Source organism: Bos indicus x Bos taurus, chromosome 2 (assembly GCF_003369695.1).
Source record: "Bos indicus x Bos taurus breed Angus x Brahman F1 hybrid chromosome 2, Bos_hybrid_MaternalHap_v2.0, whole genome shotgun sequence".
Lineage (NCBI taxonomy): Eukaryota > Metazoa > Chordata > Mammalia > Artiodactyla > Bovidae > Bos > Bos indicus x Bos taurus.
Window position 1 is genome coordinate 55,922,446 of NC_040077.1, and position 25,794 is coordinate 55,948,239.

Genomic DNA, 25,794 nt, shown 5'->3' on the forward strand with positions numbered 1-25,794 from the left:
ATTTCCATACTTCATCTAATTGGTTTCTGATAGCAGCAGTTTAAGTTATATTGAAAGGTGATTATTGTGTACTCATTTTACAGGTACGGAAATTTAATTCTTGAAGAGATAAAGAATGTTTCTAGGCTAACACTTGTTTCATAGCCAAAGCAGGTTATCAAGCAAGGTTTATTGATAGAAAACAACCATTTTTTTTTAATTTTAAAAATACTAAATTCTAGATTTTAAATTTTATGAGTATTTGTTCTATTGGGACCTATCTGGAACTAATTATTTTGCACTTTTGTTATCTTGTATCATTTAGATATTATCATGGTAATGTTGTACAATAAACCTCACAATACTGTGCAATAAATAACCATAATACTTCTGTGATCATAATCAAATACATAACTTTTGCTCACAAGTTTTCAGGACTTCTGGACTGTTCTTATGGTCTTGGCTGGTCTTGCTTATACTGTATGATCAGCGTCAGGTCAGGTAGGCTGATTGTGATCAGCAGATTAGGTTCTGCTGATTGTGGCAGTTCTCTCCCATGCTCGCTGTCAGATAGTCTCTTAAGATAAATTCATGTCTCTCCGCATTTAATCACCCAAACACATATTTTTAATGTGCTGTGCAGAGCTCCCTAAAGTAGATTCATCTCCAGTGAAAAAAATCGCCAGTGACTCTCCTACATGAAGGGTGGCCCTCACCTTCTAGTCTGAGACCTGGTGTGTATTATATCTTATCTGATACTAGATGTCAGGGACAGCATAATGAGTGAGACTGACAAGATCCTTGTTTAAGAGAGTTTGTAATCCAGTGAGTAAGGGCAATAGCAAACAGGGAAATACTGATTTTAAATTGTACTCTAAAGAGAATAAACAGGCTATAGTGAAATAGAATACTGAAGATGTGATTTTATTAGGTAACTGATCAGGGAAGACATGTCTGAGGAAATGAGATTAAAAAGAAGCCAAAGTGACTTCCCAGGTGACTCAGATGGTAAAGAATCTGCCTGCTGGGTGGGAGACCCAGGTTCGATCCCAGGGTTTGGAGATCCGCTGGAGAAGGAAATGGCAATCCACTCAAATATTCTTGTCTGGGAAACCCCTTTGACAGAGGAGCCTGGCTTGCTACAGTCCATGGGCTTGCAAAGAGTTGGACATGACTGAGCAACTAACACATGCATAATAAGAACAGTATACCTGGTTACAGTTGACAAAAATCCAGTTCAAATGAAGTGCAATAGAGTTAAGTGTGTTTGCCCAGGGGATTTGAAGAAAGGAGGTGGGCTTAGGGAAAACTGGAACTATGGGTTTGAATGTCCTTAGGATATGGCCTTTCTCCTGGTCATCAGTTTCCGTTTCTGAGGCTTTTTTTCTCTTCTCCTACAATACTGCAAGTAGACTTAAAGTACAAGGACATGAACGGGCAATACTAAAGAAACTCTTTCTCCTCAACTTGAAAACTTCTCTGGAAGTTTAAAAACCCATCTCCCTGACTTAGATCTTATATCCACCTCTTAGGCCAACCATTGTGGCTAGGAGTGATTATAATAGCTCACGTTCACAAACATGTATGGACTTGGGATAGTAAAAAGGTTCCCTAAAAAAAAGCATAAAAGGTTGACAGTAACATGGAAACAGGAGAAATCTTACTGAGCCTGGGTCCCTCCCTCAAAATGTATATTCATAAAGCAGAATTCATGTCTAACACACAGTATGTCCAATAGTAGAGGACTTGATACTATTCAAAATGGTAATTTTAGTAACTTTTGAGTATTAAAACATTCTTTTTTATGTACAAAAATATAAAACTTTAATCTCATATCTGTTTTCAAAGCTTCTTCTCTTTCTTCCAGGTCTGGTCCAGGATTAAAAAACTAGTGAGGGAAAAGTTATATATATGATTTTCTTGGGTTTTCTAGAAAGCCTCCATCTTCCTAATTATAAGCCCAGTAATTATCTTCATAGAAATTGTCTTTTGTTGGTTCTCTCTCCTTTGTGAATCTAGAGTCATGTGATGAGCTAAAAGTGACAGAGCTAGTTTTATTCACTTAGCAATTTCTGTGACAATATTTCTAAAGTTTGAGCTGTCAGTTTAAACTACACTAAAACAGAAAATCTCATATTCTGTCTTGTAATTGCAGCAATTCTTCTATTTTAAAGTCAGAAGCAGGTGTGTAAAAATTCAAGGAACAAAAAAACATTTATAGATCATTTTAATAAATACAAATAAACCTAAGTTTTTCAAGATTCTTTTAAATTTTGGATTACAAGAAATAGCTCCTCTAATGACAGAAAATTCATAATAAATTGTGCTTTTAAATAAATAGATCTTGACCCCAAGTACTTTATTATTTACTAAAGCATATAAATATTTCCATATGCCTGTTAACATAAATCTATTTTCAGATCCTTTTGAAGCATTCATCATCTTTTCTATTCGCCATGAGATCAGAAAGATTGATCTTCATAAAAGAGACTATAGTCTACTTGTTCCTGGATTGAGAAACACAATAGCACTTGACTTCCACTTCAATCAAAGTTTACTTTATTGGACAGATGTTGTAGAAGACAGAATATACCGGGGCAAGCTTTCTGAAAGTGGAGGTACCTCCATTACAATTTTGACTTCATGGTGGGATTAATTTCTAACTGAAAATTTCAGGAAAAAATATGGTGTAATCAGAAGGAAGCTTGATTACTCTTTCGTTTCTTATCTTCTCCCCCATATGTGGAAATCCAGGGGTGTGAAGTATGTGTGACTATGTTGGAGTGGGGTAGAGGCCTATACTATTCACAGCATTTTCAAATTGTGAGCATTTTGGTGCATATTCAATGGTGAAATTTATTTACAAGAGGAAAACGACTGTCTTCTAATTACTATATATAATTTTTGTGAGTTAAAATAGCTTTTGTTTTTTTAATGGTTTTCATCTTCTAGCATCATTCAAAGAAATAATAGATTATTACAAAGATTGTTAATATGAGCTAAACAAGTTTTCCCATAATTTGGCATCTCTTTTTCCAATCTAGGTTTTCCTAGGCAAGACCTTGAGATAAATATATGTCATAATTCTCTTGAAAATCTTAGATTTGTATAACATTCCAAAGGCCAGGTATTTCTATCAAAATCTAAATTCCTCCTTAAATCACCATTACAATTTTGCAAAATGAAGTGTTCAAACATAATGTAATTATGATGTGTGAATCTGTGTCTTATATTACAAAGTATCGATTTCAATTTCAAATGATGGGTTTAGATCCATGATTTTACATGGTTAACTGTTTAAAAAAAATGCACTATTAACATGTCTAACAAAAGCATTGGCAATGTCATAGATTATAAAGTGTTAATTCCAAAAGAAATGAAGGACATAAATAAAAATAGTTCTGGGTATTACCCAATTGTTTATTTTTATTTAAACCACACTACAGGCTTCTTCCTTTATTTTCAAACATGTTATATTCTACAAGTCAAAATACAACTCAGAAATGTTATATTGGCTCAGAAATCTGTTGGAGGGGATATAATTTGAGGATTATTTTTAAGCCTAAATGCCATAACATCGATCTTTTCAGTCATGCTCTAAAAGAGTAGCTGCTGACTGGCTCGATGCAGATTGCCTCAGGTGGACTTTTTATTCTTCCCTGAAGATCAATGTTTGAATTACATCACACTGATTTTAACCAGCGAGTCATTTTCATTTCCAAAATTCTTGTTCTGCCTAAAAAAATCAGAAAAATGACATAACTTTTTTGCAACCTAAACATTGTTATTAGCCTCAGAGTTGTTTAAAAATTCTGTTATGCTGTCACTGAAAAGATTTAAGAGATTGAAAATCTCTGCTGGGAAACATCATTAATTCTAAATTTGGGGCCAACTTAATGTCTCTCTGTGTCAGGTAACACTTTTACACTATATCTCTCAAAGTTAATATAATGTTAAATACTTCATACTGCTGATAAGGACCCCTTTTCCTTAGTGCTTAATGGGTCACTTGAATGTATGCAAGTGTTGGTTTCTCTCTTTTTGTAGGTGTCAGTGCTATTGAAGTGGTTGTGGAACATGGCCTGGCTACCCCAGAAGGATTGACTGTTGACTGGATAGCAGGCAACATATACTGGATAGACAGCAATCTGGACCAAATTGAAGTGGCCAAACTAGATGGCTCCTTAAGAACTACACTCATTGCAGGAGCTATGGAACACCCCAGGGCCATCGCTTTGGACCCAAGATTTGGGTAAAGAAGTTTGCCTTTCATAGGTTCACTTTGGCATAAATAATTACCTTCAAAATTAATATTGGATTCAATTTTCTCATAAATTAGAAGTCTAAGTGCTTATTTTATGTATGTAAATATATGTATGTATATACTTGTGGGTGGTTGTATATATAGATGCATGTTTATATTTACATCTACAATTATGCACGTGTACTCAGTCACTCAGTCACACTGAACTTTTTGTGACCCTATGCACTGTAGCCAGCCAGGTTCCTCTGTATATGGGATTTTCCAGGCAACAGTACTTGAGTGGGTTGCCATGTCCTTCTCTAGGGGATCTCCCTGACCCAGGGATCGAACCTTGGTCTTCTGCATTGCAAATAGATTCTTTTACGATCTGAGCCACCAGGAAAGCCCATGTATATATCAACCAATTTTAGATTATCACCATGAATTTGATATAAAATTGCTTACATAGGTACTTTTAAAGGAGAGAACTTTTCTTTTTTCCTAAATATGGTCATTAGGCCCTTTTGTAATATCTTGTAACTCTATTTTGAAGCAGTAATTTAATGAATTCATTTTTGACCTGCCAAAGAGATGCTGTAATTTTCTCTAATGGTTGCAAACCACAGGACCAGTCTTCAGTCCAAACAGTCACAAGTGTTAACCACCTCACCCTTTATCTGTATTTGTATGTACTTGGAGATAGTTTGAAAGAGAATTAGATTAAACTTGAAGGAATCCAATGGTGAGATGCTGGCTATAGGGACATTTAAAACAAGACGCATTATTCTGGAAGACAAAGTCAAAAGTATATTCCAGATTATTGCCTGAGTTTCCCTTCAGTATTTTGTGAAAGACGAGAAGAGAGACAGTGGATTTGGGGCCAGAAAATAAGGGTCCAGCACTGCTCAGTCACTTATCCTCTGGGGAACCTATTCAAGTGTATTATCTTCCTTTAGATTTCCATATTCTCTTTTGCACATCAGGAACAATAATGTCTCTTAATTAGATTGTTTTTGGGGAGATAGAATGTGAAATATAATGTATAACTCTTCTATATTGGGATATTTTGTTATTACTGTTGATTATTTATTTTATATCCAAAATTATCATCAAGTCTAAAGGATGATAGAAAGGAAAATTTTTTTGGCTCTGTACTTTTAAGTAATACACAACCTAGGAAGGACCAAGAAGGATGGAGGTCAGAAAGGAGAATCAGTCAGGAGGGATTTGAATGAGATGCAGAAGAGAAAAGGGAACCTGTGTTTAAATCAGCTTCCTGGTCCACACACTGTTCTTTGTGCACTGTTTTATGTGCAACCCAGAAATCAAGAGCTTGGGAATTTTGTTTGTTCTCCTTTTCCTCAATTCAGATATAGACATTAAAGGGGCAAGGTAGCTTGTGTAGAGCAAGGTTGCTGGTTTCAAACTGGCAACTGTCATTGTTTTGTTTGTTTTACCTTCCACAGTGTTTTGCATTTATTTGACTTAGTTGCCAAAATTTAAAATTTTGAAAGATTTGGAATCCAGTTCTAGATTTCTGGCTTCTTTTGAAAACGTAGGGAGATCTGTCAACAACCAACAGAGCAGTAGCAAACCTTTTAGGCTGAAGGTGTGTCCTCCAGTTTATACGGTTTATGCTTTGCCCATTTCACCCATTAACTCCTGTGATAACAGTTAACTAGAAGGAGATCAGGTGTGTTTTATGCGAAATTTCCTTCTCAAACAGACTCTTCCTGAGGGTGCAAGTAGATGGCCCACTTTGACATTTTACTTCCCACAGAGGTCTGCCATCAACAGAGGTTTTTACCCTCAAGGTAATAGCTACTGGTGTGGAATTTTTCACAACTTAGACATACCTATTTGGTAACTGCAGCTTATCTGCATGAGAAACTTTCTGTATAAGGGAAAGCAATATTTTGGAGAAAGTGATAATTTTAGCAAGTGTACCATTATGTTAGGAGAACTCTGACTGCTTCCCAAAATACAAAGGGCACACACGGAGAAGAAAACAAACACATAAAACAGGTGTATAAAATTTTTGAAAATAGCCTGATCAAACAAAGCAGTAGATCTGGGAATTGAAGCTTCATTTTCTATAGCTTTGAATTGACAATGCTTAGAATAAACTTATTTATCTCAGTTTGTTTGGGGAATAGCTAACCTGAGAGAAGAAAAAGAAAACAGAAATGCAAAACAAACACAATCCACAAATACTATTTATATGAAAATATTAAGCACTATTTCAATGATGTAAGGGAATTTCCAGAAGTAAAACAGTTTCTAAGAGTTGAAAATTAGGACAGAAAGCTAGCCTCCAGGGAGGGAAAACCTGATAATGCTTCTGAGAAAAGTTGATGTCTTCCCTTGCTAATTGCTACTACAAACTTGTGAGGCTAATTAAGATAATTACAGTGGTAATAATTTTATTTAACAGGTGAAGAAATAATGCTTGGAAAATTGTTTCTGGTGTGAATGACCAAAGTTCAAATGACGGTACCAATTTACTTAACTCTCTGAATAAATGAAAAGTTTATAGGTTTATCATAATATAATAGAATTTTTATTATTTAAAATTACTTTATAAAAGATTGGCATGGATAAAATATGAGGTTCATGTAAACACCTTTAGAGCTTAGTTGTAAATTTAAATTTAAAATGTAGCAATTAATTTTTAAAATGTAATGCAAATATTAAAATGCTTTCAAATTTATTGTATATTTTGGTAAAAAGTTCATAGACACTTGTAAACATTGGACTTTTCATAAAACTGCTGCTGCTGCTGCTGCTGTGTCACTTCAGTCGTGTCCAACTCTGTGCGACCCCATAGACGGAGAGCATAGTAAAAGTAACTATTCCCTCTTCCTCAAATTATTCATGAAATACGTAAGGAGACTGAGAATCAAAGTTATGGGATCTCCAAAGACATTTATATTCTTTTGGAAAATTTTAATTTTAAGATAAAGACACTGGATAATTTTTTGAGAAATATAGTATAATTTGTATAATTGTATAGTATAATTGTATAATTACTGTTGCCTTTCCTACTAAATTGTAAGCTTTTTGATGGCAGTTACTTCCAAATCTATGAAATCTTTCTCTGCCCTTTTGTATCAGTGTTCTCAATAAGTACTCGTTAAGTAAAGTAATGCATATGAATAGACCTTCTGTTTACATGAAACTTATAGGAATTCAAGATACACCTTAAAGATACAGCAATGTATCTTTACAGCTAGTGGGCAATAGCTGTAAAGCCCAATAGCTGTTACTGGCAATAGCTTTGCCAGTAAAATACAGCTAATGGGCACCACTATTATATTCTTTGACAATGACGAATGAAAGAAAAAGTTTGCAACCAGCCACTTTGCTCCCTAAGCCCAGCTAGGAAAAAAAGCAGGTTATATACCATTAGCCACATGTTTACATCACACGAGCTTCCTAAAAGAACCAAGGTCTTTGTGACTTTTTTTTTTTTTAACAAATGCCAAAAAAGACATGTTTTTAATTGACTACTTTGGTTCCTTAACATGGAATCCACAGGCCTTCTTCTGATGTTTTAAGATATATTTGCAAAAAAAAAAAAATATATATATTTGCTACCATGTCACATTTCTGCAGTATTCTAGGTTTTGACCCAGTGTCCCAGGTAACAAGTTATTCCAAGATGCTAAATTAGGGATCTTAGGAAGGAGCCATTTCTCTTTCTATCCATTTTAAAGGAATACACGTATTGCTAAGGTGACCTGAAGCAGTACATGAATCTCCTGTAAACATCAAGCTTATTGTTAGAGAGTAACAAGCACCAAGGAGTTCAGAATCTTACAGGGCACTCACTTCAGTTCTCGAACTTTCGTTGCCTTTATGCTCCTTCAGATGCACAGTGTCTTCCTGATGAACTGCTGGTATTTAATTTTCATGCAGTGTAATAACTGGACTCTGCTGTAACAATTGCAGTTAGTGAAAGCAGACATATCATTATGAAGATTAGTAAGACATCTAAATAAAATTTTAACTTAATCTGGGAGCATTTCTAAATGAAACTAATAAAAACATTGTTGGTTTTAGATGACCTAAAGATTATAGATAAGCAAGCTCTCTTTTTGCCACGGTCCTTTATTTTTACCTTTTGCATCTTGACCTGAAGATGATAATAGCCCTTTTGTACCTGTGATGGTACAAGTTGTTCATGGTCCATTGACCCAATTTAATCCTGATACACACTAACCTGTGAATCCAGGAACTGTAGATCAGTGGACTGTAGTCTCTTTTTTAAAAGCAATCATGGTTGAACATTTTCATACATCTTATAAGGAGGGCTATTCAGTCTTTGTATACTTGAAGAAATAATGTAGTCATTGTAATGCTAATACATTTTAAACATAAAAAGAAAGTAATAAGGGAAAAATGATTTTTTAAAAAACCACATAGTAAAGTGTACAAAAGAGTGCCTAGAACTTTATAAAACAATGATCCTTAAAATCAAGTTTTAAGATTGATTGTAAACTGACTTTTATGCAAGGTTAAGAACATTTTTAGAGGTGCTAATTCTAGGATATGTAATTATACAAGGTGTTGAAAATTTCCCACCTAAGTTAATGAAAAATTAGAACTATAGTGACCACTACAGAAGAAATAGCTTAGCCCTGCTATATTCAGTGAAGAAATGAAGGGACCACTTATTTTATAATTCCTAAAAGAGTCGCAGGCCATGTATTTTGGTCCACTGGAAATATACACTTGAAAGTCTTCAGTACCTATTTGTAGTGAACCTACGTATAGAGAATGCAGAATTGCAGGGCTACTTATTTGCACATTGTGATTGATACAACACCATAAGATAGAAAGCTAAAAGAGAGATATCAATTTTCTATTTGTTAAACAAGCAAAAGACAATGCTTCAGAAGCCTTTGGGTCATCAGTCTAGTTGCCTGGAGAATCCCAGGGGCGGCGGAGCCTGGTGGGCTGCCATCCATGGGGTCACACAGAGTCAGACACTACTGAAGCGACTTAGCAGCAGCAGCAGCATCAGTCTAGAGTTTGGAGTACAGCGTTGTCCAGATCTGTGCTGTGCTTGGTTACTTAGTCCTGTCCTACTCTTTGTGACCCTCTGGACTGTAGCCCACCAGGCTCCTCTGTCCATGGAATTCTCCAGGCAAGAATACTGGAGTCAGTTGCCATGCCCTCCTCCAGGGGATCTTCCCAACCCAGGGACTAAACCCCAGTCTCCCACATTGTGGTCTATCTACTCTCAAATTCACTATGTTTGTTTTCAGGGATTATTTTTCCTAATCTCCTTCAGATTTGCATATCTCTACTTTACCTTGTTTTTCAAGATATCATAATGAATTTGATTAATGCTGTGCTGATCTTGTTTCTATTTTAAATTGTATTTTCTTAATGATAACTTTAAAGCGTAGCTGACAAATAACAACCTGGTGGCCATGAAAAGATGTGTACATCCAAAATTAAATTTGAAGTGAGACACATAATTCATTTTATATTTACTGTTTTCAAGAAGGATATTCCTCTACTTAACCATATAGCTTACCAGCTTTATAATAATTAATCTTTGTTTTATTTAGTATTTATTTTTAAGGCAACAAATTATATATGAAATAGCTTATAAGTAATACATATGTTGGACTTCCCTGGTGGCTCAGATAATAAAGAATCTGCCTGCAATGCAAAAGACCCAGGTTTATTCCCTGGGTCTGGAAGATCCCTTGGAGAAAATTATGGCAACCTACTCCAGTATTCTTGCCTGGAGAATTCCATGGACAGAGGAGCCTGGTGGGCTACAATCCATGGGGTCCAAAGAATTGGACACAACTGAGTGACTAATACACACACAATATATATATGTTATTGATATTTCCAGGTAATTAGTATTTTCTCATGTAAACAATCCTATCTTTAAACAATAGTCTTTTCAGGAAAAAAAAATATTCCCCAAAACAAGATTTTATAAATTATCCCTGATACTTATAAAATTTTTTTCTATTAATTTAATTTTGGATTTGTTACACTTTTGAATACTTATACAGAAATTTTCAAATATATGAAGTAGAAAGAATGGTAAAATAAGTTCCCTAGTATTTATCACCCAGCTTCAACAATGATATTGCCTTCTAATGTAATAATGTTCATCTTTATCCTTCCCTAACAACTTACTTATCAGATATTTGGTGGTTAGACAATTAATAATTTAGGTATTATTTTTGTGGGTATGTTCCCATCCCTAGAGCTGTAGAAAGCTGTCCATTAAACAAGCAAACACAAATTTAATATAAATAATTTTTTGAGAAATTTTGTGTGGGATAAACCTATTCCTGTGACCTAGTTCTTTAAGTTTTTTCATAGCTTTAACTCATGCTTACTTTATAAAACTAATCTACCTTCACATACATGATATTGTAACATTTAAACATTAATATTAGTATTAATCCCCAACCTCTCTCTCTTTCTCTGTGTGTGTGTGTTCCCGTTTGTTTAATAGTTTTAAATGACTTTGAAATTTTGCTTTTAAAAAATGTTCTGTGTGTAAATGTATGTGGATGCTTGTGCAAACACAAAAGTCTTCTGTGTGCCAGGCATTCTGTGTGCTAAATTGTTTACATCTATTACCTCATCAAATATTCCTTCAGTGGTACTGTGAAAATTTTTATGTACAGATGAGCAAATGGAGTCTGAGTTAAGTATGCTCTAATTAGTGACATATTCTAACCTTGGTTCCAAGCTTGTCTGACACAAAACATATACATTGTTATTCAACATTGATGCAATTATTTAATAACATTTTTGGAATGTCTGGTGCTTAGGTTGTAAGGGAACCTGCAGTCTCTTCAAGAAGATAGGTTCATTTCCTATCCTGCCCACCATGTGCTTTTAACATACATATCAAATAAATTTATTATATGATATTTTGTGTTGTCATCTAATCCTTTCATATTTGTAATTTCTATATCCTATAAGAGACTATGTACCTCTCAGATATTGAAATCATAATGAATACTTAGTTTACATCACTGCACATTTCTTTAAATAGATATAATACATTTTTTAACAGAGAAGAAATCTTGAGTTGCATTTTGAAATTTTGTTCCAAAGGATTGTTTCCATTTTCCCAATCCATATACCTAAGGATTATATAGCAAACCTATCAGTCAGTTCAGTTGCTTAGTTGTGTCTGACTCTTTGTGATCCCATGGACCGCAGCACGCCAGGCTTCCCTGTCTATCACCACCTCTCGAAGCTTACTCAAACTCATGTCCATCAAGTCAGTGATGCCATCCAACCATCTCATCCTCTGTTGTCCCCTTCTCCTCCCACCTTCAATCTTTCCCAGCATCAGGGTCTTTTCAAACGAGTCAGTTCTTCGCCTTAAGTGGCCAAAGTATTGGAATTTCAACTTCAGCATCAGTCCTTACAATGAATATTCAGGACTGATTTCCTTTAGGATTGACTGGTTGGATCTCCTTGCAGGCCACACTATATACAACTGTAATGAAGCCAAGTTTATTTTTGCCAGTAACTTTACCATTTCTGATCAAAAGGTTGTCAGAACTGATGATAGGAAAATATATTGAACTGTCACTGTCTCTCCAGTTCTGTGTGTTCTTTCCTCCCAAATCTCCATGCTACTCATTCGCGTTGTTTCTACTACTAAGGTATAGAGAAGGTACAAAGAAGGCAACTACTATTTTTTGATTACCAGCCATTTTCCTACTTCCATACCAAATGCTTTCCCTTTGTTATTTAGTGTCAATGACATTAAAACATTAGATGTTAAAAACATAAAGTCAGCAGTTAAAGTATCCATTTTCCCAGCTTCATCTGCCACTTGCTAGCCATGTAACCGGGTCAAGCAATTCAACTTTTCTAAGCTTGTTTTCTCATCTATAAACATGGATAACTTTAGCCATGGCTTCATGAAGAATTAAATGAGATAATCTGCATAAAGTTCTGAAAATAAGTATTTAGTGTATAGTAAGCACTCAAAAAGAAATCATTAGCTAGTTGTAATGACTGCAGAATTGTTGTATAACTGTTATATATATACAACTGAAACATGCATGAGCAGTTTAAGCCACTATCAATTAAACATAAACTCTCCATTACCTAATAGTCTTAGAAATCAAATGCACAACATAAAACATTTGATGCCTAATGTGTGGAACTGTTCATATACTGTGAATTTGTAGAGTTACAAAGAGTATTTAGAAAAAAAAAAGAGAGTATTATAAAAATGCATGTATGTGTAAATCAAAGTATCTGATGTCCTACTGTTTTCCCTCTGCATCCTCTATCATATGATCTGTTCCATTCATATGAATCTAAATGTCATCTCCATGCAGAATACTTTCAAATTCATGTCTACAGTTCTGATGCCTTCTCTGAATTTCACCCTGACATACCACACAGCTTCCTGGAAATCTCCTTTTTATGTCTTAAATCTCAAGGTGAAAAAATTGAAAACTGTATTTTTGATTGCTCTCCACACCCATCCATACTCAATCCCAGGTCTTAAAATGCATTTCTCTTGCATTTTTTTTTTTTTTCCATTTCACTTAATGGATCCCTTGTACACCCTCTGCCTGTCCTTACCCTTGAGCTTGCCAAGACAAGGAACACAGCCACCTGTAATTCTGTTCTCTACTTCATTCCCTACATCCAATACTCATTTAGTCCTGGAAGTCAGTTCTACCTCTTGGAATAAGGGCTTCCCTTGTAGGTCAGTTGGTAAAGAATCTGCCTATAGTGCAGGAGACCTAGGTTCAATCCCTGGGTCAGGAAGATCCCCTGGAGAAGGAAACGGCAACTCACTCCAGTATTCTTGCCTGGAGAATCCCATGGACAGAGGAGCCTGGTAAACTACAGTCCATGGGGCCTCAAGAGTTGGACACGACTTAGCAACTAAACTACTACAAACTACTTGAAATAAAATATTCCTTGAACCCATTCACTTCTCTTCACTGATACCACCATATTTGCCTGGTCCTTTAAAATAACTATCTGATGTATCCATTCTCCTGACTCAGCATAATGAAGTTGTATATATGATGCCATATTTCTTTCCTGCTTAAATATGAGATAAGGCAAAACCCAAATGACTGCCATATCTAAAAAGATCCATTATATCACCCTCTTCAATTTCATATATTTCCCCTTTATCCTCACTGCCATATTTCTAATACAGTAGCCTCATTTCTGTTCCTCAGTCACCCACTTTCTTTCCCTCATTAAGACTTTTGTTTCTACCATTTATTCTTCTTGTCATGCTCTGCTCATCTCTCAGATTCAGTCTAAATGTTACCTTCTCAAACTGCTTTTTTCCCCGCTGATTATCTTCTCAAAGTATTTTACTTACCTACTACTCAGTCTCATAACAAAATTATTCTTGAATATATTTCAGAAGCTGTAGTTATATATTCCAGCATTTGTTTAGTCTGTCTCTTGCTCTGGGCTCTGAGCCCCATGAGGCTAGATAATGCATCTGTTTCACGTGTGATTGTTTACCTAGCCAGTGCCTAGCATAGTCATAGAAATTCAATACATTTTTTTTGAACTGAATGACTGAAACAATAATATCATCAATAGCATCATTTCTTTTTCTTCAGAATTCTTTTCTGGACAGATTGGGATGCCAATTTTCCTCGCATTGAATCTGCCTCCATGAGTGGTGCTGGGAGGAAAACCATTTACAAAGACATGAAAACAGGGGCTTGGCCTAATGGACTCACTGTGGACCACTTTGAAAAAAGGATAGTTTGGACAGATGCCAGGTTTAATTTTTTTTCCCTTTCTTTTCTATAACCTTCATCAGATAATACTTACAAAATTAAAATGTGTATTTCTGTGCATGTATCATGTATAACACACATTGAAATTGATGGTGAATTTGGTTTGCTTTGGTTATGATAGCTTTTTTTTTGAAATCTTACTGCAAATCAGATACAGGATCATAAAAATATGTTTACACAGCTCTTTTGCCATTTAAGTAGTATGAACACATCACTGGACTATTTGAATGTGGTTTTATATACCACTGATGCATCTACTTTTCTGTAGGTCAGATGCCATTTATTCAGCCCTCTATGATGGAACAAGCATGATAGAAATTATCCGAGGTCATGAATACCTTTCTCATCCCTTTGCTGTGTCTCTGTATGGGAGTGATGTTTATTGGACGGATTGGAGGACCAACACACTGTCAAAAGCCAATAAGTGGACAGGGCAGAATGTCAGTGTGATTCAGAAAACCAGTGCACAGCCGTTTGACCTTCAGATCTACCATCCCAGCCGTCAGCCCCAGGGTAAGTGCTTGTTATGAATTAGTGACCAGAATTTATTTTCACTTTAGTCATATAATAATCAAACTGTAAAATAATTTTTGTAAGCTAACACTGATTTAATATTTTCTATATTATATGATGGAAGTAGTACCAGCCTTTATTTTAATTAGCTCAGGATATTTTTTCTTTTCCTTTTTATTTAATTTACATAGAAATAGAGAAATCTTAGAAATTAAGAGGTTTTATGCAGTTGTTGCAATCATATCATTTTCTTAGCCTTCTTTTGTTGAAATTTAGGTACATTACTGTTTTAAGAGGACTTCCCAGGTGGCTCAGTGGTAAAGAATCTGCCTACAAATCAGGAGATAAAGGAGACATGGGTTGAAGCCCTGGTTTGGGAAGATCCTCTGGAGGAGGAAATGGCCATCCTCTCCAGTATTTTTGCTTGGAAAATCCCATGGGCAGAATAACCTGGGGGGCTACAGTCCATGGGGTTACACAAAGTTGGACACTACTGAGCACAAGCATGAATATTACATTATACTCACACTCCTCACATCTTCTGTATCCATTCCTCCATTAATGGACACTTAGGTTATTTCCATCTCTTGGCTATCGTAAATAATGCTGAATGAACACAGCAGTGCATACACACACACGTGTGTGTGTGTGTGTGTGTGTGTATATATATATCTTTTCAAATTTATCTTTTTCCTTTTCCTCAGATAAACACTCAGAATTGGAATTGCTGATTCATATGGTAGTTCTATTTTTAATTTTTGAAGAACTTCCAAACTACTTTCCTTAGTGACTGTGTCAATTTATGTAATCACCAATAGTGCACAAGGATTCCCTTTTGTCCACATCCTCAGCAACACCAGATATGTGATGATATCTCATTGTGGCTTTGATTTGCATTTCCTTGATGATTAGTGACATTGAACACATTTTCATATGCCTGTTGGCCATCTGTATCTCTTTCTTTATTTTTTTGTTTACCATCAAAAATATCTTTAATGACTTAGAAGCTAACAAATTGATTATTTCAGAGCCTCTGCCTATTTTTCAGTCAGATTGTCTGTTTGACATTGAGTTCTATGAGTTCTTTATGCATTTTGGATGTTAAGTTTTTATCTGATAAATATGATTTGCAAATATCTTCTCCCGTTTGGTAGTTTGCCTCTTTATTTTATTGATGGTTTCCTTCACTGGGCAAAAGCTGTTTAATTTGGTATAGTCCCATTTTCTGTTTTTGCTGCTTTTGTTTTTGGTGGCAAATCCAAATATTTCTAAGTATAGAAATGACATAAGATTTATGTATTAGCCATGCAGTTATGATACTAAACTGAAGATGATATTGAAGAGGGAAGATATTGGAGATAAAACAGGTGATTTAGATTATAACATCTCCTGGGTCAAAAAAAGTAAAGCAAGGAAGTATAACATAGGGAGGATACAAGGTAACGGTTTTATTGTGATAGCAACCATAGGACTGAGGACAAAAATTCGAATATAAAATACTGGAAGATTCAGAACTAGAAATTTATATACATTGTACTATAGCTTCACACTGGTTAGAATAAACACATTGTATCCCTATATGCTCTGAAGATATATTCACCCTACGCCATTATGTGGACTGATAACTGCGGACTTTAACCTAAATTGTCCATTGGTCTGGTCTAATTGGAAATTTATACCGTGTAGTTGATACCTATGGCTATTTACTGAATAACTGCATCAGAGAATATTGTTTCCTTAGTAAAGAGAGAAGTTACATAAATAAACACATTTGCTATATTTTTAATGAGTTAAGAACATCAAAATTGTAGGTTTCCCTTTAGGATAAAATAGATAATTTACATTCAAGAAGCCATCTAGTCCAAATATATTTTTATCAGTAAAACACAGGTTTTAATTGAATAAGTTCTGAATGTATTAAACAAAACACAACAACATCATAAAGGTTTTATGATAGACTTTGCTTGAGCCATATGTTAGTTTATGTTTGGATAATAAAATATGGGCATGCATGATTAAGCATTAGTAAAAATAGTTTCATTATCATGACTTCATAATGATAAGAAAGATATGCATTTATATCATGTTTGATTTAGCGCTTTCCAGATATTGCTCTCAATCTACACCAAAATTTGCAGGAAAAAAAACTTTCCCTGAGAGGTTCTTACTTCAAAGCCACATACCAATTATAAATCTGCACATAATTCATATTTTATCTCCACATTCTTAATTAACACCATAAAGAACTACCTTAGCACTTAGAATATGTATAGTTATTTAATATTTTCCTAATTCTGTTTTAGTTGCCCACCTAGATAATAAAATATTTGAGTAAAGGAGTGTCATTTATTTATTTGCGTTAACTACAGAGTATAGGTAAGCCTTTTATGAGAACAGTATTAATAATGATAACAATAATATCACCTAATACTAATTCTCATTGTAATTCCATGAGGATGGTGGTTGGTAACCCAGTGTTACAGATAAGGATCCTAAAGGAGAGAAATGCTAAGTGATTTGCTCAAGGTCTAATAGCCACACGATAATTGCCTCATTATCTTAGCCCAGGGAGAGTGACCCCAGAGCTCTTGCCTGAACCACTATGCTCTGCAGGCAGAAGACATTGAATTTTTATTAAGATTCTCCTTGGAATTGTTCTATCAAATCTCCAGATGGCAGTAGAGAGTAAAGTTTTACTGACACATTCCCATGCTTCCCTGATAGCTCAGTTGGTAAAGAACCTGCCTGCAGTGCAAGAGACCCTAGTCTGATTCCTGCGTCAGGAAGATTCACTGGAGAAGGGATAGGCTACCCACTCCAGTATTCTTGGGCTTCCTTTGTGGCTCAGCTGGTAAAGAATCATCCTGGAATGCTGGAGATCTGGGTTCAATCCCTGGGTTGGGAAGATCCCCTGGAGAAATGAAAGGTTACCCACTTCAGTACTGTGGCCTGGAGAATTCCATGGACCATATAGTCCATGAGGTCGCAAAGAGTTGGACACGACTGAGTGACTTTCACTTCACATGGGAAAAACCAATTTTTAACTTCTTGTAGTTTATAGTCTAGAAAGAAAACAAGCTAAATTAATAACTGGGGTCAATTAAATGATTATTATTGTGGTTGCATTTTTGAAACTAAAATTATAGTAAAAGGTAGAATGGAGTGGCCCTTAAAAAGTCCTTGGGCTTAGTTTAATACAATTTCTTCCTTTGTCACTCACTGACCTTGTTACCTAAGGCAGATTAATTAACTTCTGGGTTCTTATTTCTTCATTTGTGGGCTGGAGCCGCTAGAAGTAAGGGGGGAATGTATGGTATACAACATTGGGTTGGAATCAAACCATAATGGGACTTAAAAGTTCCCCTTACAAAGAAATTTCAATTTTCATCCTTAAGAATAACTGGATAAGTGTTCATGTGATGTCAAAACCTAAATGTGCATCAAATTTACTGGAGGGATCATTAAATCACAAATTTCTGGCTTTTATCCAAGATATTCTGATAAATAAGTCTATAGTATGACCTGAGATGTTTCATTTTTAACAAATTCCCATGGAATGCTGATGCTGCCTTAAGAACCACTGCCCTGAAGAAATGAGAAAAACATTGAAACTATTTGGTCAATGGAGGGAAAATAGCAGAAGTACATGTTGAAACTTGGCTTCATCTATACAAGCGGTAAACTACAGAGACACTACTGTAGGTAGGAGACGAGTATGATGTAGAGCCTAGCTTCTTCAGTAGATCAGGAGATGACTGATACCAGGACAGAGAGAATGGTGGGACTGAGATATGTACGTGTGTGCTAAGGTTGCCTTCAGTCACGTCCATCTCTATACAACCCTATGGGCTGTAGCTCTCCAGACTCCTCTGTCTGTGGGGTTCTCCAGGCAAGAATATTGGAATGGGTGGAATACCCTTCTCCAGGGAATCTTCTCAACCCAGGGATGGAACCCATATCTCTCACATTTCGTGCCTTGGTTCTTTACAGCTAGCAAAACCTGGGAAGCCTGGAGTTGCCATATACTTAGAGGTAAAGTCAGTTTAAAGAAAAAAAAAAAGTGATACAGATTTGTAGAGTAGGGGAGTTTGGCAAGAAAAGGAAAATTTGAGATGTCTTTAGTTTTCTAGTTTCTATAATTGGCTTCACCATCAACATGTGACACAAAGGCCCCATAACGGAGGAGTCAACAGAGTTTTTTTTCTATGGAAGGCCATATAGTAAGTGTTTGAGGCCCTGCAGGGTATGGTCTTTGCTGAACTACTTTGTCCTGCTGAGATAGTGAAACAGCAGTCAAATGAAAAGTGAATGACCATCACTATGTTTCAATAACATTTTATTTATGGAGACTGAAATTGAAATTTCATTTAATTTTCATGTGTTATAAAATTTTATTCTTTTTTTTTTTTTGGTGTTTTTCCTCCAATTTAAAAAAGTAACCCAAAGGGCAGTATTAACCTGTAGGTAAAAACTTACTGGCACCTGAATTAAAGGATAAATCAAAAAATTAAAGTTTGTTTATGTGGAGAGGTACCTCCAGGACATGGTTGAGTATTCAGGGTTATAAAGGCAAAAAGAATTTGGTCTGGAACTAGAGTTTTAATAGTCATTCAATTATATATTAATGATAAGAAGATAAATAAGATTTCCTAAGACTATTATATAAAATTAGAGAAGAACAAGGACAGAACCTTGGAGGAAACGAATATAAATGAGAAAGGCAAAGAAAGATGCTGAGAAAAAGATGGCCAAAACATTTTAGAACCAAAAGAGCACAGTCAAAAAAAGTAAGAGAAGAGTTTCAAGATGGCAGTAGTCAACAGTGTTAACTCTTGCAGAGAAGTCAAGAAAGATCAAGACATAAAGGTATTCATTGATTTGGCAACCTGGAGGAAGGTCAGCTATAATTTTATTTAGAGCACTTTCAGTGGAATTGTTTGCATGTGTCCCAGTGATCCTAAATATGTCTGAGGTTAGTATAAATGTCAAAGTCTTTTTACTAAAAAATATTGTTCATTAAATAATAGGACTATAGTGTTAAGGAGGAGAAGGGGACGACAGAGGATGAGATGGCTGGATGGTATCACTGACTCGATGGACGTGAGTCTGAGTGAACTCCGGGAGTTGGTGATGGACAGGGAGGCCTGGCGTGCTGCGATTCATGGGGTCGCAAAGAGTCGGACACGACTGAGCGATTGATCTGATTTGATCTGATAGTGTTAAGTAACAAAATGTAAAGGCAAAAAAAAAAAAAAAAAAAGACAACCTTCATAGCAATCAGCTTAGGAGACATAGTAATCAAGAGCAAGCTTCTAGAGTCAGACTAGTTCATATTCTAGCTTTGTCATACTGACAGCATGACCATTATGTTAGTTGTTTCAACTATAAAATGGAATTCTTGCAAAGTTAAATGCATTAGTCTCTTAAAAGCACAGAAGATACCTGTCAAATAGTAAGCACAGTGTAAGTGTTGTTAAGTAAATGATAGAAAGAAAGACAGATGGATGAATGGATAGACAGGTAGATAGACAATTTTCTTAGTCACTTTGTTTTATGGTCCTCTTCCACCTTTTAGATTAAATTGTTTGTAAATACGAAGAAAACGTGACTTCCTCCAGTATGCATACCTTTTCCCATCCAGTGGGTTTGATGTCCTTCTCTGTGGCCTCTCGCAGACCTAAGTTTTGTTTCTCTAAACTCATTTTTTGAAAATATAGTTCACTATACTTTTAGTTTTAGGGGTATGACATAGTGTTTTGGCATTTGTAGAGTACATTATAAATTGGTCACCATGATAAGGTTAATAGCCATCTGTCACCATACAAAGATATTAAAATATTTATGATTAGATTCCCTGTTATATTTTGCAAGAATGACATTTATTTTATATCTGGATAATATACTAAAAGTGAAACTATTATTCACTCAATCATGTTTGACTCTTTGCGACCTCATGGACTATAATCCGCCAGGCTCCTCTGTCCATGAAATTCTCCAGGCAAGAATAGTGGAGTGGATTGCCATTCCTTTCTCCAGGGGATCTTCCGAACCCAGGGATTAAACCCAGGTCTCCTGCATTGCAGGCAAATCCTTTACCACCTGCACCACCAGGGAAGGAAAATATATTTTATATATTTTCAGCCATTTATTCTTCACATAAGTTTTCTCCCTCTTTCTCTTTTCTTTTTCTGGGACCCTATAATGGGATAATTTATATGTCTGATGTTATTCTATAGATCCCTAAAACTATTCTCAAATATATATATATATATATTTTTTTTTCTTTTTGCTGTTTTATTTAAGTGAATTCCACTACCCTATCTTCCAGATCACTGGTATATCCTGCATCCTCTAATTGGCTGTTATTCCCCATAATGTATTTTGCTCTTCAGTTGTTTTCTTCTGTTCTATTTTGCGATTTTTAAATATATTTTCTATCCCTTTGTTGAAGTACTCCCTGAGTTATTCCATTCTTCTCCCAAGTTCAGTGAGCATCTTTATGACTATGACTTTGAACCCTTTATCTGATAAACGGCTTATCTCTGTTTCATTTAGTTCTTTTTCTGATGTTTTTTGTTGATCTTTCATTGAGAAGTTATTCTTTGTCTCCTCATTTTGCCTAACTGTACTGCTTCTCTACTGGGAATCAGAGCTATTGAGTTTGTGGACAACCCACTCACAAACAGAGTGAGTCTCACTTCTTACAACCCTTTCTCTGTTCTGGAAGTAAGCCCCATTGGTTTTAAATACCAGACATGCTGGGAAAGTATTCTTGATGGGAAACCCAATTTGGACCTTGGGCCTCTCACTAGAGACCTAGGCAATTGTGATAACCCTCACACTTGTGTACCTCTGCTCTGAGGGTGTAGCTTCTATCTCGACTGAGTCTCTATCTATCTTGCCTGTCTCAAGTCACCTTTTCTTTTTTCTTAATATAAATTTATTTTAATTGGAGGTTAATTACTTTACAATATTGTATTGGTTTTGCCATTCATCAACATGAATCCGCCACGGGTGTACACATGTTCCCCACCCTGAACCCGCCTCCCACCTCCCTCTCCGTACCATCCTTCTGGGTCATCCCAGTGCACCAGCCCCAAGCATCCAGTATCCTGCATCGAACGTGGACTGGTGATTCGTTTCTTATATGATATTTTACATGTTTCAGTGCCATTCTCCCAAATCATCCCACCCTCTCCCTCTTTCACAGAGTCCAAAAGACTGTTCTATACATCTGTGTCTCTTTTGCTGTCTCGCACACAGTGTTATCATTACCATCTTTCTAAATTCCATATATATGCATTAGTATACTGTATTGGTGTTTTCTTTATATATTTAGTTGTAGAAAATTTGTTTTACTTCAAGCTATTCTCAGAGATAGTTATTTTATATGTAGCTTTTGGTGTATCTGTGGGAGGAAGTGAGCTCAGAATCTTTCTAATCTTACATCTTGATTCAGACACCATAAAGATGTTTTCTTAATCACAACTGAAGTTGTGATTTAACACCCAGTAGTGGAGTTGTATTTTTCATGGATATAGAAAGATTACAACACTATTGATTTTTTTTGTGTGTGTTTGTTTTTCAATTTTGTTTCACATTTCTTTCCTCACTTTCTCTGATTGGAATCTTTTTTTTTTAAGAGTTATTTATTTATGTATGTATTTTTGGCTGTGCTGGGTCTTTGCTGTTCTGCACTGGCTTTCTCTAGTTGGGATAAACAGAGGCTACACTTTGTTGTGGTGTGCAGACTTCTCATTGTGATGGCTTCTCTTGTTGCAGAGCACGGGCTCTAGGGTCACAGGCTTCACCAGTTGCAGCACATGGCTCAGTAGCTGTGGCATAAGACTTAGTTGCCCCGTGGCATGTGGGATCTTCCTGGAGCAGCAATCAAACCTGTACCCCTGCATTGGCAGGTGCACTTTTTAGCCATTGGACCACCAGGGAAGCCCGGGAATCTTTTCTTGAAATAGCTTAAGAATATGATTGTCACTTCAAATAGAGAGTTTTGAAAGTATTTTTATTAATTAGATTTTCACCAATTAAAAAATGTTTTTCTTTTCCTAAAGAAGCTTTTCTTCTGAGAAGGCCTCAGTTCAATGGGGACCTAGTATCTGTTGATAATAAAAGTACTATTTTGCAGAGACCACTTTATTTTACTCTCAAACACTGGTGTGGACTCAACCATCCATTTTAATTTTGTTCTTGAAACACCTATCAAGTGGCAAATGTACGAACTGTTTTGTGTAACAAATCAAAATGACAATACCCCTTAGAAAATCAAATCAAATTCCAGAAACAGGATGAATGGAATATTAGGACATTGTCACGGTTATAGCAATTAGATTAAATATATATATATTTTTAAAAGTCATATTCTAAAACAGTATCCATTATCTATCCCATAAATTGTTAAATGAACAAATAAGTGAATCTAAGTGATTTAGTTCATTTAGAAAGGTAGTGTATATAATGGCTAGTGGTTGCACTTTGATATCTGAAAATGTATTTCTTTCTTAAAAGTTGTATGATTGCAAGTATTCTTTTTTTTTCACCATTTTCTTTTTTTTATATATTTTATTTTATTTTTAAACTTTACAATATTGTATTAGTTTTGCCAAATATCGAAATGAATCCACCACAGGTATACCTGTGTTCCCCATCCTGAACCCTCCTCCCTCCTCCCTCCCCATACACTCCGTCTGGGTCATCCCAGTGCACCAGCCCCAAGCATCCAGTATCATGCATCGAACCTGGACAGGTGACTCGTTTCATACATGATATTATACATGTTTCAATGCCATTCTCCCAAATCATCCCACCCTCTCCCTCTCCCACAGAGTCCATAAGACTGATCTATACATCAGTGTCTCTTTTGCTGTCTTGTATACAGGGTTATTGTTACCATCTTTCTAAATTCCATATATATGCGTTAGTATACTGTATTGGTGTTTTTCTTTCTGGCTTACTTCACTCTGTATAATAGGTTCCAGTTTCATCCATCTCATTAGAACTCATTCACCATTTTCAAAATTAAGTTTACACTTCTATAAAGCGAGGGTAATTTATTTGTAAGAACAAAAATGGCCAGTAAGAGGAATAAAGGGAATAATGCTTAAAGAAACACTTAGCACATTTTATAGCTCATTGTGATGAAAATAAATTATTCCATTTTTGGAACTTCTATTTTTTCTATCAGTTTTTATCTCACTTACCCTCTATGTTATGACAATACAAGGTGAACTCCAGGCTGTTTCTGAGAGAGTAGTTTTAACACTGAGATGATTTAAGTCTTCCAGTTGCTTCAGGAAAATACTTCTATAGAAAATGAAACTTTTCTTGACAACATTTGCAAGAAAATTAGCTTATACAATTAAAAAAAAAAAACAAACTAGTTTCTAAGAATATTGTGTGTGTGTGTGTTAGTTGCTCAGTATGTCCAACTCTTTGCAACCCCCTGAACTGTAGCCCACCAGACTATTCTGTCCATGGGATTTCCTCAGGCAAGAATACCGTATTGTGTAGGTTCCCTTCTCCAGAGGATTTTCCAAACCCAGGGATCAAACCCGGGTCTCCTGTATTACAGGCAGATTCTTTACCATCTGAGACAACAGGGAAGCCCCTAAGAATATTAGTAATCCTATTGCTGCTTTAGGAAACAAAGTATCACTTATAAAACTTGAAGAATGAGGGATTCCACTTGGAGCTATTAGTATATTTAACTACAAGCAAAATTTTCAATTAAAAAAAGTTTTAAACAAATGTAATGCTCTTAAAACTATGTTTCAATGTGGTAGAGGTGAATCTCATATATTTTCAGGTTACTTAAATTGTTCACTTCCACAGTTTATTATATCAAGATCTAATGACCTGTCATATAAAACATTTTCCTCTGTCTCTGCTTGCATATACATATTCCTTCCATTCTTGACATTATTAATTCTGTTAAAAATACTATTTCCTACTGTTTTATGGTATCCCTTTCTTTCACATATTTATATACTATCAACAGAAGTTTTTTTTTTTTTTTTTTTTCTTTTTTAAATGGACTTTAAGAGATTTCCTTGGTGATCCAGTGGTTTAGACTCCTTGATCCCAATGCAGGCAGCACAAGTTCAATCTTTGGTCAGGGAACTAAGGTCCTACATACTGCATTTTATGGCCAAAAAAATAAAATTCGAAACGGAATCACATAGCTTAAAAAAATAAATAAATACTAAAAAATTTGAAATGGACCTTAGTTTAAAATACTAATATTTCTAAGAATGGAAAGCTGATATGAAACAGTTAAAATGCCTCCAACTTTACTTTTTGATATCAGCAGCTTTGAAGGGATGAGATTTCTGACTGAGGCAAAGTGAAAGGCAGGTGATAGCAAAGCAAAGAGAAATTTTTGAGATTAAGTAAACTTGTTAGGTTTCTGTGAGGTATTAGAACATTGTATAATACTGAGAACCACATAAAAGAGAGAGACAACATTACCAATAAAGAGGACAAATGAGAGTTGAAACATGCCAAGAATATGTTGCTAAGTCATTCCAACTGTTGACATGAAAAATCATAATGGAACTCAATTTCTACTCTTATACCTCCTTCCTGTAACAGGTAGTCTTTTGCTCCAACTACTAGTTATATAGACCTGCACCTAATTTAATTTCTCAGTAAATCTTTCTGTAGCATCTTTAAACCACATTTTGAATCAGTGGGTTTTGTTGGTTCACCTGAAAAACTTAATTTCCATTTTAGCATTTGTTTGGCAAAATGTAACACAGATGTCAAACAACTAAACTGTAAATGAATTTATAGGTAGGTAGTAAGTATGGCTGCGTTATAAATTGCTATTTTAAAATTATGCTATAATATAGTTTCTCTTGGAACAGTGGAAAAGATTAGTATCAAAGAAATCATAAAATTCTTTCTTCCTTGGTACTGGTTGTTTGATGTACTTGCCTCAGAAATACAAATGTAAGTGTTTATGAGCTCTTCATTCAGATACAGTAAGATGCAAAGTCCAGAGTTCCAGTCCAGGATCAAAACTTCTCAACCTCTGTACCTTTCATATTTGGAGATAGGTAGTTCTTAGTTGGGAGGGGGGGCATTCTTTTGCATTATATGAAGTTTATTAGCATCTTTAGCCTCTACTCACTAAAATGCCAGTTAGTAACCCCAGTTATGTCATTTAAAAATGTCTCTGCTAAAATACTAAGTCACTTCAGTCATGTCCGACTCTGTGCGACCCCATAGACGGCAGCCCACCAGGCT

The 25,794-nt window shown here is 35.5% G+C and overlaps 1 protein-coding gene across 3 annotated transcripts in view; it reads left to right on the forward strand.

Moving 5' to 3' along the window:
* LRP1B (LDL receptor related protein 1B) overlaps positions 1 to 25,794 on the forward strand; it is a 2,173,551-nt gene that overhangs the window by 1,423,399 nt on the left and 724,358 nt on the right. For all 3 annotated transcript variants that reach the window (XM_027561670.1, XM_027561656.1, XM_027561663.1), the window contains 4 exons: positions 2,400 to 2,597; positions 4,027 to 4,231; positions 13,837 to 14,001; positions 14,288 to 14,532. In XM_027561670.1, the coding sequence (XP_027417471.1) occupies positions 2,400 to 2,597; positions 4,027 to 4,231; positions 13,837 to 14,001; positions 14,288 to 14,532 (813 nt within the window). The remainder of the gene's footprint in view (positions 1 to 2,399; positions 2,598 to 4,026; positions 4,232 to 13,836; positions 14,002 to 14,287; positions 14,533 to 25,794) is intronic.